This window comes from Haliotis asinina, chromosome 11 (genome assembly GCF_037392515.1).
Source record: "Haliotis asinina isolate JCU_RB_2024 chromosome 11, JCU_Hal_asi_v2, whole genome shotgun sequence".
In the NCBI taxonomy this organism is placed as follows: domain Eukaryota; kingdom Metazoa; phylum Mollusca; class Gastropoda; order Lepetellida; family Haliotidae; genus Haliotis; species Haliotis asinina.
In genome coordinates this window covers 41,630,801-41,645,950 of record NC_090290.1, presented here as the reverse complement: position 1 = coordinate 41,645,950, position 15,150 = coordinate 41,630,801, and the positions used below count along the sequence as shown (strand labels likewise).

Genomic DNA, 15,150 nt, shown 5'->3' with positions numbered 1-15,150 from the left:
CCAACTAGGGTCGATGCAGGAAGCAAATATACTGTGAGTCCCTGTAGTTCCTAGTATGGTGTTCTACCTTCAGTTGTTGGCGATCAATAGCCAGGTATTTTATTGTCCTGTCCAAATAGGGCTATTAGTGTTAACTTTACACCCTAGTTTTAATTGTGATATTCTGGTGGTGTTACCGTCCTTCGTCGAAATGGTTTTATAATAAATTAAGGAGTGGAGCTTGTGAACAACATGTTTACATGAGATTTTGTGTCGTTTCGGAATATGGCATTCATTGTGTTCCAGCAACTTTAATAAGCATTAAACCACCAACATACGATGTTTCCTATATACGATACTACATCATTTCCGTGGTGTTTTCAGGCGACGAAGATAATCCCCAGTGCATGGTAGGTTCCAGTGACTTCTTTAACTTCTACAAACAAAAAAGAAAGAGATGCATGATATCGCATCGACCCAATGATTACATGATTACAACTATAATAGAATTTTCACATAAGCATTAACTAAAACGGAACATATGATATGTAGCTGCTTATGTTGTTATCCCTTTCATGATAACGAATAAAATCTTAAGACTTTTTTGGACGGGTAATTTGCAATAGAAGGAATTAACAGGCTATGTTTGACAAGGTGGACAGGGGAATTATAATTGACTAATTTTTGACACGAAACAAACTGCACATAAAGTAAAGTTAAACCGTTCGTGTACAATTGGGAAAAAAGTGATTTTGACACACATTCTTAAATGAAAAATACTAGCATTTATTATGATAATTTCAGACCGATTCACTGTTATATCAGGTTCGTTTGTGTACACAACTCCACCTCTCATCTGTTATAACCTTACGTCTCTGATTGTGTTTCCATCTGTTTTGAACACCGTCCAGATGAAGACAATAGGCAAGGGTAAAATCGAGCCAAAGGATATCATCCATCCAAATCCCGTGGCCCAGGTAGGATAGATGTAGTCCCCATAGTTAGGGGGTCGGTAGGAGTACAGGGAGTAGCAGAATATGATCTGTAACAAGGATGATTCCATATCTGATTAAATATTTTCGGTGGTAATGTTTGACACGGTTTGGGCAATACCGACAATGACAAAGCAGCATTGATCACTGTCACATACCAGTAGGAGTCCTGGACTGATAAACTTCAGACTAAAGGTCAAGACCCTCGGGATAGTCTTCCCGCACATTAATGTGATGACTCTCTGCAGTCTATGTGTACCTAAAACAAATAGCCGAATCCTGGTGGTTATCTCGGGGTACAAGGCAGTATTACGTTCCCGTCACGATATGGCTGAAATATTGCCGATGTGACGTTAAATGTTAACTCACTCACTCGGGGTACAAGGATCTCAGCAGAAAAATAATCTCTACTGACGGTAATGACTAAAGACATACTGAGAGTTACACCTGTCAGTCGGTATATGCTAATATCCCCAAATCAGATCACAATCGTATCAAAGGTTTTCCCAAAAGCTTCACCGGCATGTTTGTAAGAGGTAGCTCAATGCGTTCGGGCCACGAACTCTCGTTAATTTGGCTCCTACACGTAAAGAATATTGTCGAGTTATTTTGTGTATGTTGTCATTTTGACTTTTTTTTCAGTTTGATACAGGATACTTACCAAAGATCCAACTGACCACAATGCATTCCAGCATGCCAAACACTGCTACTGACGGGAAAAACGCATACCAGTCCACCAGAGTAAGCATGTACATGCCTCCCTGTCACAAAACAGTTTCAACATTATTGTGTGTTTTCCAGGTTGGCAGAGGCGGCAGTGTTATGGATTTTCGGAAATTTCAGGATGGAATCACTCCAACCTTTATATTGTCAATAACTGCTGTTGATTTAACTGATGATCCAGGTAACTGCCATTAATGACGTGTCACACTGACAGAGATCTTGCACATGCTGTTGTTGCTTGTGTTGTACTGCATTTGTCAACAGATTTAAGTCCTCCTGAACCATCTCTGGGTATCAGCTGGTATAGGCTCGTGTTTACATGTGAAGACATTTCAACGTGTGATGCATGGGTATCAAACATGCACTTCTCTATTTTTGTACCATTCGTTTGTTTCACATAAATTTTCGACTCACTGTGCGCATGTGCAGAGCGTGTAAAAATATCTACTGGCGAACTATCGGTAAACATAAGACCGAAGCGGAAGTCCACCAGTAGATATTTTGCGCATGCACAAATTAATGTGAAACCAACGAAAACAGTCTGTGTTTTCTTCAGGTGAACACTTACCTAGTCTTTGTATATGTTCATGACAGCGACCATCGTGTTTTCAGAATCAAGTTGTTATAACCTGCTAATGTATTGCTGTCTTTGTGACAGATATTTGTGATAGACAAAACATATTTGTCTTTCGCTATATGGCTGAAATATTTCCGATGTGACTTTAAATTTGAAATCAGTAATTCACTAAGAACTGCCTTTTACTTCTGCTGTATTTCATAACGTTCAATGGTTATGATATCGGATATATTGTGACAGAGAAGTCTGTAAGTACGTTGTGTCAGTTCGTGATAGTCACCTGTGTCATGTACAGTAGACCAAGGAGGAAGCATGGCACCAGGACCATGAGGATGATCACCCAACGCCGGCGAGACAGGCTTGGAAACTGATCTGACAGTGCTGTTACTGCTATCTCATAACATGGTAACTGTATGAAAACGGAACATATCAACCTCGCTTTAGACTGACACTGTAGTATTTAATAGAGCAACAACCACGTAGTAATTCGGCCTGTCCAGTTTCGACTCTAAATATAGTGATATGTTACACATTCGTACATCAAAATGGGAATTCGAATATGGACAAGTTTAGGAAACAATATCTCACCTCTGCAGTCCGGGATGAAATTCCTGGAAACGATCAAGCTATAATAGCTGTATAATAATTATACATGCTTCTTCCATACATGTCTAGGAGTCGTTTATCAGACTGAGGTACTTGCATTTCCAACAGCTTTTTTTCTACATGTGCTGGTGCAGTTTTGCACAAACACTTGCTTATATTCATGTATTTGAAACAAAATGATTTCTGAAAGTTTAAATTCGTCCTTTTGGTCCGATACTAACATGTGTTATCGTAATGAAGAACGTATATGTTACCAGAGAGTCGAATCCAAGGGTCATCAAATTCACAAAGGTCAAGACTGACCACAACTGGGGCAACGGGAGTGATGCCACGGCTTCTGGATATGCGATGAATCCGAGGTTGTATCCTGGTTTAATGAAAACACAATCACAGTCACAATCACAATCTATCAGATTATCTATGATGCGACGTTTTGGGAAAAAATCATTATACCGTTTAACTTATCAAGCAAGAGTGAAGTACTGCATCAAAGAACAGACTTATATACATCACCAGGACTTCGTAGACAGTTTGCTTTTCGGTTGCAAGTTAATCATTTTATCACGATAGACACAAAGGTAATTCTACATAATCTAAGTGTCATTGGTAAGTAGTTTGGCTGATGTTGTGATAACAGTATAGCAGATAGGAATATATTTTTTCACAATGGCACACATTGTCGACAATATTTTGGCCCATTTTATGTTGGCTCATTCATTCGAACTTTGTTGATTTAAATATTGTAATCTAAGTACTTGACATTTTGAGGAATGGATTATATGGTAGCTTCGCAAAGGACTGACACTTTTGAGAGAAATGCATTATGTTATTTCATAGAAGTGTTGTGTGACATTGTGTCCATGAGCAAAGATGATACAATGGAAGGACTACTTTATCCATAAAATCAAGGAAATACCAGAGTATTGGAACGAATCTACAGTCACACCACGAAGGTGAGCAACGTGACCCATGATGGCGAAGAACGCAAACCCGATGTATATAGATGTCAATGCAACAGCGGTACCTAGAATCAAAGCGTCCCTACAAAAAAAACATACAGAAAATTGTTATTTTATGTTTTACGCTGCGTGTAATTTTCATGACTCGCACAGCGAATAAAGAATGACCACCAACTACGTTCATCAGTGTGAACGTTTAGGGGCAGGATATTAATCCCCCACTTAGAAACAATTCTTTGGAACACATTATGGACTCGATCGGTCACTCACATTCTTAAAACCCGTTAATGATAATGAAATAACAGTGTATAAGACACTAGTGCATTCAAAACACTGATAATGACATTTTCAAGAAATGGGAACGGCCAATGCAGATGCTTATGCTACTTTCTTAATGACCAAGCAATTCCTCTCATATTCATCGACCATGGTTTAAAAACGCTACCGGGTTATGATCTTTGCTCTGAGCTGTTTCACGTAGTCTCTACTTTGTTTTTTGGTTTTTTTTTTTTTGTTTTGTTTTGTTTTTATTGTTGTTTTTTTGTTTGTGTTTCTGGCGAGATAGGGCGATACTTGTGCCTGTCTCTTATGATGCAAGTGCTGCCGAGGTACCATGGTCTCCGGTAATGCCAATCGTGTGTTGCTTGTTAGTTTGAAGCCGCTCTCAAAACCTACTGTTGCCTCTTCAGGTACACATTAAATGATATACCTTTTTCTAGCATTTTCCCATTTTTAGGCCCATTATAAATAAAAGTCCCCTATCGTCGAAATCTAGTATTTGTTTGAAACCGTCAAATGTCTTGGCGGTTAATGCGATGTCTGTTATGAACTCAAAGTACTTGGTTGAGAAAACTGCTGTTGACAATTTAGTAAGGTGTAAAAATTTACCTCAGGCAATTGTTGTTATGTTTGTTGTGTCCAGCCATTGTTGGGAGACATCCAAACGCAATTCCGTGTGCGAGCAAGGCGTAGTTACAACCCTCGATCCAAATCTGGAAATAGATACTGACCTGAACCATACGAACTGCAGTTTCGTTCGGAACAAACAAGAACATTTCTAATTAAATTCAAACAGAAAAGATTATGTACGTTCATAAGTATGTGTTAATCCATAAACAATGTTTTGGCATTGTAGAAAATTAGTAGCAAAATGAAAGGATTCCGTATTCGTGCATTTAGAAAAGAAATTTGCTCGATAAGATTCAGTAAAGGCAACGACTAACCATACAAGCTGACATGAATATATGTTCATGGAAGCGAATAGGGGAACACCTAAAGTATAAGTGTCCCTTTATAATTCTCTTTCTGGCTTCATGACAAACTGTGTATTAAAAGGGTGACAGTTTGGAAAAGAATAAAGAAACGTGTACTTTCACGTTTTTCCTCATTCGTTTCCGTGGGTATATATATCATCCTTACATAAAACAGTTAGATCCACTGTTGTCATTTTAATTGCAAGGTGTTCATCAATGCCAGTAACAAGAATAAAGTAAGAATAAATATTACAAATGTGGAAAGAAAGCGTAGTCAAGAAAAGAATATATCAAAATACCCTTGTGGCCTATGGCCTTTCTGAAAGATGAAATAATCCATTTAGAAAACAGAAACCCGTTAATCACTCCCTGGGATTTCCGACTTGTTTCAATATATACAACGATGTTGGCACAGAAAGTTGTCTGTGTTGCTGTGTCATCGTATCTGCCATACCTTTACACCAAACTATGATAATAGTATTGTAACGTAAATAGTTTGTCAAGCAAGGCCAACATTCGTATCTCACTTGACTTCCTCAAAGCGATCGTAACCCAAAGTTGTTCGTAACTCCAATACTTCAACATAGAGTTATGACAGTTGTAGCGCTTTGTGAAACGGGACCCAGGCCAATGATTGGGAGATATTATGTCCATTATTGTGAAAGGACCAACTATTAATGTTGTAGTTTCTCCTCATCGTTCACCTCTGGATTCAGCAGCTTTTGAAACTGTGGGTACATGTAGAAATATATCCCCTCAGCCGAACCCGGAAGTAGGCAGCCCCGGATAAGGAAAACAGTGATGAGGATGTAAGGAGCACCGACGGTGACGTACACCACCTGTTGCCATCCAAACAAAAAATGAAATTGTCATTGAAACTAGGACAACGTATATTCCCTACAAAGGGTCATTTTTATTATTCAAAAAGCCAACTCAGACAAATACTCCGCACATCAACTCCGCTGAACATATACCATCTTGCCTTTGCCTTTACCTTTCCAGAAACCTTGATCCCACGAAAGAGACACAAGAACGCCAGGGTGTATGTGATAGCAAGACAGCCAACAAGAGGCCACCGCATACTACCGAGATGTTCCAGACCGTCGCTAATCTGTAGGACCCTTAACCTGTTTAAAAAGTGGTAACAATTTGAGAAATGAGGCCACGTTTGAGATGTGTCTTAGGCAGAGTACGAGCACTACCCTATGAAAACGGAACATTGCTTCTGTGTTCATTGTGTGAAGTGGTGACATCTGTAGCAAATGGCTTACCGTGATAGAAAATGTGTCCAAAAGAATCTACCTTGACTGAAATGAATGGCTGTCAAGGACGTATAACACGTCAACAAATACAGGAGTTTTAGTGATAATGCAGCATTTCACATGCAATGACATGAAACAGGTCATATTTGCAGAACCTGTTCTCGTATTAGGCCAATCAGGAAGCTATTCTTCTTTAAAAACCTTTGAAATCACCGTTTTAGAGTGAGCGAGTGAGTTTAAGTGTAAAATTATACCACTTTATACCCTCTTGGGACTCATGGAGCGCATCATTGGTAAAGGCAATTTTGACGTAAACTGCAGGGATAAAACTGACGTTTATAAATCATTACATTTAGAGGATAATATGCTATGCCCATGTCATACTAGGTTTACGATACGAGTGCCTAAATGTTGGTATTTCCAAAGCGATAGCGAGGAGTATACTGATATTTAGGCACGAGTGTCACAAACAGTATGATATGGGCATGACAATTATATTCTGTTTATTCCTAAAGTCGTTAAATTGATGAAATTATGCCCAAATCTACTTTCAAACACAGGCTGGCTAACCACCTTCGCAGCATGCATAATGCAACGTCACAGAAGAAACGTGGTGTCACGTCACCTTGACGTCATACTTTGCCCTAGGGCATCGTATTCAAAATATGAACCCCGATATGTTTGCCCTCATAGGTAATAGATCAAACTTCTACAAAACACATACGTCCAGAATTCCTCTGCCGGTGTGATTGCCGATACATTCATTGTCCCATTAGGCAAGGCAGAAGAGTTGTAAATGGCATTGACCCTACTGGTAAAGGCTCCGGAAACATTTGCAGAGGTATTTCGTGGGTCATCGACGACTTTGTTGAACGGTATACAAGATGGTGAGTTCCACTGATTGTCACAGTTACTCCACGGAATGTTGGGAAAGAAGGAGTGGTAGAAGTAGTAGATTAACCAGGAAAACAGGGCAGCATAGTAGGTACTGTAGAATACGCTGATGAGGACGTTCCCAATTCCCATACCTGGATAACAAGCATTATTTAGGATCATGGGCACAGGACTGTATTCTTGAACAAGAAGAATCGATGTGACATTAAATAATATTCAAACACATTGCTATAAGAAACCACCAGCCATAGCGAGGCCACCTTACCGGGAAACAAGGGGGCATGCAGTGCTTCTTCAGCTTACAGCATAAAGCCTCGGAATGATTAAAACTTAAAGCATCACTGTCAGCAGTACACAATGACAGTTTAAAAGAAAAATGTGTGTATTTCATTCATCATACAAGACTCCAGTAATTGCATCAACGGTACTTAAAATGCATTCATCGAAAAGCAATCGAAGAATCCTCTTTCAAAATCCTTTGAATTAAATATTCGGAAAAGACTTTTATTTTTCAAAACATTCCCACTCGTTTCGGTTTCAATAAAGTCACTGACACTTCTATTTACAACATTTATTTCTATTTATGTGCGACGACATTTGTTGTTTCATGGATGTATTACTGCGGTAGGTCGGTTATTCAAGACTTTCCACCTAAAAACTTCTGGTGACCCATGTAATAAACAGTCAGCAACAGAAAACTATATCCATTTTATTGCTAACTTGGAAGGCTAACCTTATATTCTTTTTCAATAAAATTTGTTGATGGCTCATCCACCTTGTGTTATATCGTCTCAAGTCAGAGTTTGATTTGCAGTTGTATCCATTTTCATGACAAACGCATCAGGAATATTATTGTGATATCTCCTACATATGTATTTTTCGATCACAAAGGTGTTTAATGTGTTTCTAAAGGATTACGTGTTGTAACTCTTCTGAAAGACCATACGATCATATAATCAACATGACAAAAGATGCGTCACTAAATTTTTAAACACGTGTATAGTACCTCTGAACGGTGGGCACAGGTTCCAGACTTTAACTGCTCCACTCTGTGTGAACTGACCAATCGCCATTTCAAGAAAGACACAAGGAACTGCGCCGATGATCATGAACACCAGAAAAGGTATCAGGAATGCTCCTGCAAGACATAGGTATTGTACACACAACTACAATGAACATGTTGCTGTAGAGATGAGGTACATGAACCTGAGTGATAAATGCAAATATAAACTAGAATGTGGATTGGACCATGAAAATAATATAAAATGATGCATGGACTCGACATATCAACATCTGTGTTAGAGGCACAGAGAGAGTTCCACAATGCGTCAACTGCATCGTACATAGTTTGACCAGAAATAAAAATGATTAAGAATAACTCAGTGTATCTGTTTTAAAAGCCACCAACTAGAAGGTTAGTTTTTCCAACATAGAGGCAGGAGAGAAAATGATTAATATGTATGATTAATATGTATCATACGAACCAGACAAAATGCTCTTACGTCGGGCAGTTTTGCTAATTAGATTGGAGATATTTATACTTACAATCTAGATGATATAACTACATATATGAACTCGGCTTCGGTAACAGATACATGTGACATATCAATATTTGCAACAAAGGGACAGGGAGTTCCACAATGTGTGAATGCCATCGTACATAGTTTGACCAGAAATGATTGACACAATCCCCCGCAAGTTATCAGATCAAACTTGAAAAGCAATGAAACTGAAGGCCCTAGAGTTTAAGATAATAAGTTAACATGAAAAACATTACCAGTCAGCCTCTCTTGATATCTCGCTCTTCAGTAGTTGAAACAAAAATAACTTCAAGACTCAGTTTGACCTGGACATACTATGTCATGGTGTATGAAATATGCCGAAATAGTGAAAGAGGGACGTCTGGAAAGTATATGAAAAAAATCCAGTTATTCGTTCCTGTGATATCTTGCTACCAAGCTTAGCATGCATTTACTATGCAAAACTATTTACAGTATCGCCGTGACCTTGACAATTTCGCCACCAAAGCCGACTAGCCGCCCCCCCCCCCCCCCCCTCTAAAGGTTGATGACACATATATGATAATATCCAGTTAATGGCATTTAAGATATCCTGCTGACAATCTGAACATGGAGCTTAGCATACTGAAATCTTCCAATTATCCCTGTTACCATGAAAGCTACTTGAAGGTCACAAAAATCGACTGAGCCCTGCGCCTTTCTTAGATTGAGTCTGGGTCTGAATGTGAGTGAATGGTTTTTAGGATATTTTGCTAACAAGGGTAAAGGGTTAAATTCCCCTGTGATCTCGAAATGAAAGTCAAGGTCACAAAACCTTTCATATACTCTTTACTGAACCTTTGCACCGGATATTTTAGAACATCTTGTCAATGGTCCCTAAGGTATTCCAGTTCGTACTGACGGACGGAGCCGTAATACTATTTCCCACTGCGGGGGATCATAAAACAACATAGATGTTTTATAAAATCACCTACTAAAAGGCAAGTTTGTCCATCACAGTCATGAAGAAAAGATTGATCACTTATGAACTTTTCTTTGACTTATAACATATTAATGCACGATTAATCAGCAATGTTTTAAAGACGATATTTATATGCATGTGCACGATATCTGACAAGTGTAATACTATACTCATTACTGCATATCCATATAATTCTGTATTGATCTACTTGTTCAGTGTACCTGCGAACCTTGTACTGATCTTCAGCTGCAATGTGGGAAATAAAGTATATCTATCTTTACGATTAATCGGTTATGTATTGTACACACCAGACAACGTGCTCGCACTACGACTGGCCTTGTTAACTAGATTGGTGATATTTATACCTACCTCCGCCGTTTCTCATACACATGTACGGGAATTTCCACATGCTTCCCATTCCAATGGAATAGCCAAGAACCGTCATCATGTAGTCGGCTTGGGAACCCCATTTTTCGTGCTCCATGTCTGTTGAGAATGAAAGCTAGGTTCCTAAAAGTAATTGTTATATATGTAGACGCACAGATGGCGTGATTAAACATGCATGAACAACGCATATATATGGCTTCAAAATGTGTTGAGAATGCAGCTGTAATACACACACATTCTACAACCTATGAATCACCCACTAATGTGGACTAATGTGACATTAGTTTTCTGGTTACAGTTTACGAATTATGTGATTACTGAAAAAAAAAGAAACTTCACTTTCTCAAATGATACATTTATGTATCCGAAATGGGATCCCTATCTTTCGACTTGAGAAAAAACGTTAGCAAAACCCACCCAAACCCATCCATTCGTCGTGCAAATGACGTTAGTGCCAAATCAGGTTTTGCACGTCCAATCGATCACGTGATCTCCGCATCGAAGTTTTCTTCATTTGCATTGGCCTCAAAAATTAAGAAAAAAAACAAACTTTTATACGACATTTCTAACGTTACTTTAAATGCCACGATTGTCAAATGTGGAACGTGGACGTGCCATTGGCATGTTGCAAGCGGGAAGATCAGTTATTGACGTCGCAAGAGCAACGGGATGCAGCCGTCGTACTGTGTATGACTTGCGTGGTCGTCTACAACAAACTGGCACCACTTCTGATCGTCCAAGATCAGGTCGACCGCGTGTGACTTCACGAGCAGGAAACCTACGTGACAGATTTTTGCCGACTACACCAGATGTTTAGATGTCGAATGTCCTCACAGACCATTCGAAATCTGTTGCGGGCTGCCAATCTCCATTCTCGACGTCCATATCGTGAACCAACACTTACGCCGTTTCATCAACGTCAGCGTCTGCTGTGTGCCCAACGTCACCCCGATGGACCCAGAGAGACTGGAATCGAGTCGTCTTTGTCGATGAATCCAGGTTTACCCTCAGATTCGCGGATTCATAGAGTCTGGAGACGACGTCGTGAGTGGTATGCCCAATGCTGTGTACAGGAAGTCGACGGATTCGGGGGCGGAAGTTGCATGGTGTGGGGTGCTTTCTGTGGGAACAACCGTTTCCGACTTCTGGTCATCCGTGGAAACCTCACAGCTTCTGTTTACCGCGACCATGTGCTCATCCCTGAACTCGTTCACGGCGGCTCATGGTCCAGATCTAAGTTCCAGCATGATAATGCTAGACTACATACCGCGATGTTGACACGAAATTTCCTTCAAAACGCTGGAATAAACGTCATGGACTGGCCGTCGAGGTCCCCTAACCACATTCCAATAGAGCACGTATGGGATGCACTCGGGAGAAGGCTTCGTGGTCTTAGGAACCAACCTCAGAATTTGCAGGAACTTGTAGCTGGTTTGCAAGAGCAATGGCACAGAATCCCAATCCACGTGTTCACAAGCAGTGTTTGGCAGTGGTGAATACGCGGGGCGGACATATACAATACTGAACTGAGAAACTTCGAATTTTTTTTTTCTTGTGATTTGATATTCTGTATACCCATGTTTTGGAACGGCGGTGTAGCCTAATAGAACTGATTGTGGCACTGTCAGTGTATCGAGTACATCACACAGATCTCAACAATGAAATGATGATAATTTCACTATCTTACCATCTCTAGTTCTTTTATAATGCCCTGAAGAAAGGATGTGAAGTTTCTTTTTTGACTCAGTATATTTAAAAGGGAACATTGAGGAGTGTGTGAATGAGTTAAGATTTTAAGTCACATCAGCAATATTTCAGCCATATTTCAGCCGTTAGCAATTTAGACACATCTAGCCATACATTTAAAAAGACATAATATACTGCGATTAAAATAGTGGAGAGTTCAAATTTTCTTTGAATCTTTTGCGACATAGGTGCTGTCTCAGGAGGACATAAATTTTACAGTGCCTTAACCCCCTGGATGCCACAGTGACATATATGTCCTTCCTCTTTCAACCCTCCCATTAGAATTCGAAATGTATCTCGCACATAAAAATATACAGTTTTGAAATCTACGGGGAGTTTCCTGTTTCATGATACCATCCACTATTTTCTCAGACGAAGTTAAAGTGCTGAAAATTACCTTTCAAAATGGCTTCATTGTAAATGTCGCCTGTTTTCACGCTATACAAAATCGCGATTCACAGAGTTATTTTGCTGTATGTTTTGAAATGTGAAAATCGGATAATTACTGGGAGTACTGAACTTCAAAAATAAGATATTAATGATCACTGATATCAAGTTTTCAAGTAACCACTCATAATGATTTGGAAACGTCGCCGACGAACTCAGAATCGGTTGGGATGTTTTCAAAAATACACCAACAGGAACGCCGAAGTGGTCTAACGAAGTGCGTTATTGTCTAAAACATTTTGTATTTTAAATTATGTTGTTCTGAACTTTGCCTGGAGTCCTATGGCCAGACAGCGGTGGCTCATGGGCCAATCTGGTGGAATTATTAATCTCTTAATTCTTCTCCTGGAGTATATCATCCGGATATCCTTGGTGCTGGAGGCCCGTTTGCTTTAGCATTGTTCTTATGATGGATCATGGATTACCAAACCCCTAACACAAAAATACACGTCAACTGGAAAATGATGATCAGCATCGACCCTCTATACAAATTGATCACTGGCCACGTTTTTTGGTTATCGGGACTCTTGAGAAGACTCCTTTAAAATTAAATCCCTTTGCAATTTCAAAAAGGTATCTCTGGCATTGCAGGTGAGGTGAAAGATATCAAAAGCTTGAGATCAGATTCACTGCTGATTGAATGTAGCAGAAAACAACAAGCTACCAACGTGTTGTAAACTGATATGTTTGTGGGAGTTCCAGTATTAGTTTCTGCCCACGGAACACTGAATACAAGCAAAGGTATAGTTCGAGACCATGAGCGTCTTCTAGCAGACATGACTGAGCTCGATATAGTGTCCGAGATGAAAGATCAAGGAGTATATTTCGTCAAACCTTTCACAACACGGAAAAATAAGAGACTGTCCAAACCAACACGTATCTGTTTTTACTTTCAGCTCCAACTCCTCCAAAGTCAATCAAAGCAAGTTACTGCAATCTGAATGTTGACATATACATTCCAAATCCAAATTCTGCGCTGCTTTAAGTGTCAAAAGTACGGACATAGTGTTAATGCTGGCACATTTTCTGTTACATGTGCTCACTGTGCTAAAAATACACATGTAACCGAAGATAGTGACAGTATTCACAAGAAATTCATCCTTTTCAAAAGAATGTCCCATTTGGAAAAGGCAAATGGAAATTAACAAAATCAAATTTTAAAGGAACGTCAGTTTTGCTGAAGCAAGAACGATTGTACAATATACTGAACACTCTGAAACGTACGCCTCTATCACAAAAATATCTACAACCTTATCAAAAGGAATAACTACGCTTGTACTAACTTCGTCAAGCTCATGTCAGACTGACCTGGCATGGGTGAATTCAGATATTCCTCAGTCTATCTCTCCTGATGTTTCACAGTCTACTCAGACAGATACAGCTCAGTCTACCCAAAAGATCTCCTCCGACTACAACTCCGTCACAGTCTCATATAAGCAGTAAACAAACCGGAAAATCGAAATTCAAGACAAGGCCAGAAACTTTGAAATCAAATCGAGCACCAAAGGAGTCAGATAATAAAATCAAATTATATAACAAGTTTGGATAACTTGAGGAAATGGATGTATCGGATCACATCCATCCCAGGGCACATAGCTTGTCGCCCTCAAAGAAAGCTCGGGGTAGATCTCCAATCAACAAACCCAAACCATAATGTCTTCCAGAACTATAGTGCAGTGGAACTGTAGAGAATTAAAGACAAATTTAATGAGTTACATCTTTTAGTTCAAGACCTGGCACCATCAGTATTTTGTCTGCAGGAAACTCGTTTGAAACAGACAGATTATTTTAATCTACGTCAGTTCGATGCATATCACTCTTTCTCACCTCCAGGTGATAGGGCCACTGGCGGATCTTCATTCCTTGTTAAGCAAAATGTTATTCATAGCCCGCTAACACTTAAAACTAATCTTCAAGCCGTTGCAGTGAGACTCACTCTTCATATTGCATTTACAATATGTTCGCTGTATATTCCGCCTTCTTTCACTCTTAACCTGTCTGATCTTCAAGCTCTCAATGATCAACTTCCGAAACCATGCATTATAATGGGTGATCCCAAGGGCCATAATTCACTCTGGGTTGGTACAAATAGTAACACTAAGGGTAAAACACTGGAAGATTTTATTTCCAATAATGATTTGTGTTTTTACAATTATGGTTCGAGCACTTATCTGCATCCTGCAACCGGTACCTGCTCTTCTCTGGATTTATCTCTTGCAGATTCTACTGCACTCAATGAGTTTGAATGGTCAGTCCACAAAGACCTCTGTGGAAGTGATCTCTTTCCAACGATACTATCAGAAATATTTCCAACTGATTCGCCATCTTACACAAGATGGAATATTTCCAAAGCAGATTGGTCCTTATTTCAAACTTTATGCACACCTAAACTTCGACCCGAATTGTTTTTTGAATGTGGCTGATCCTATTCAGGTATTTTCCGACGTTTTAACTGAAATTGTTGATGAGTGCATACCAAGGTCCCTACAGCTCCACATGCACGGAAACCATGGTTTAATGCAGACGGCACCCGTGGCGAGCCACCTCCTCGTGGTGGGTGCTGGGTAAAGCCAAGAGCTCGCCAACTCCCGTGTGGACCCGGGTCAGCAAAGTCCCTAGCACGCCATTGCTGGTCGCAAGGAGCGGCCAAATTGGGCAACCGGTTTGCCGTGGGTTGCGTCCGTGTCGGTGGAGGACGGCATCGTGGTGGTTGAGGGCAATCGGGCCTATAACCATATCCTGTTTGCCTAACACCACTTCGGCCCTTACTTCACCTAGACGGGTGGTTGAGTGGGCCCGATTCAACCAGTCAGCTGGTCATGCCAAGCCCTGTGCATGGACTAT

At 39.9% G+C, this 15,150-nt stretch overlaps 1 protein-coding gene across 1 annotated transcript; it reads right to left on the bottom strand.

The window, feature by feature from the left end:
• Positions 1-337: 337 nt before the first annotated feature.
• Positions 338-10,210, bottom strand: LOC137255438 (sodium- and chloride-dependent GABA transporter 3-like). The gene is made up of 13 exons (XM_067792880.1): positions 10,096-10,210; positions 8,252-8,383; positions 7,076-7,379; positions 6,084-6,216; positions 5,794-5,928; positions 4,725-4,828; positions 3,794-3,918; positions 3,132-3,244; positions 2,552-2,680; positions 1,633-1,732; positions 1,130-1,230; positions 851-1,021; positions 338-415 (listed from the first exon to the last, which is right to left on the bottom strand). The coding sequence occupies exons 1-13, from the start codon at positions 10,208-10,210 to the stop codon at positions 338-340; spliced, it is 1,740 nt and encodes a 579-aa protein (XP_067648981.1).
• Positions 10,211-15,150: the final 4,940 nt, after the last annotated feature.

What these genes read in the sequence shown, in the direction of transcription:
- LOC137255438 (XM_067792880.1), bottom strand. Translation starts at nt 10,210, where the DNA reads ATGGAGCACGAAAAATGGGGTTCCCAAGCCGACTACATGATGACGGTT. An exon ending in AAAAGCTGCTGAATCCAGAG is followed by an intron (nt 4,829 to 5,793) that starts GTGAACGATGAG and finishes ATCTATTTCCAG; the next exon opens with ATTTGGATCGAGGGTTGTAA. An exon ending in TCAGTCCAGGACTCCTACTG is followed by an intron (nt 1,022 to 1,129) that starts GTATGTGACAGT and finishes TCCTTGTTACAG; the next exon opens with ATCATATTCTGCTACTCCCT.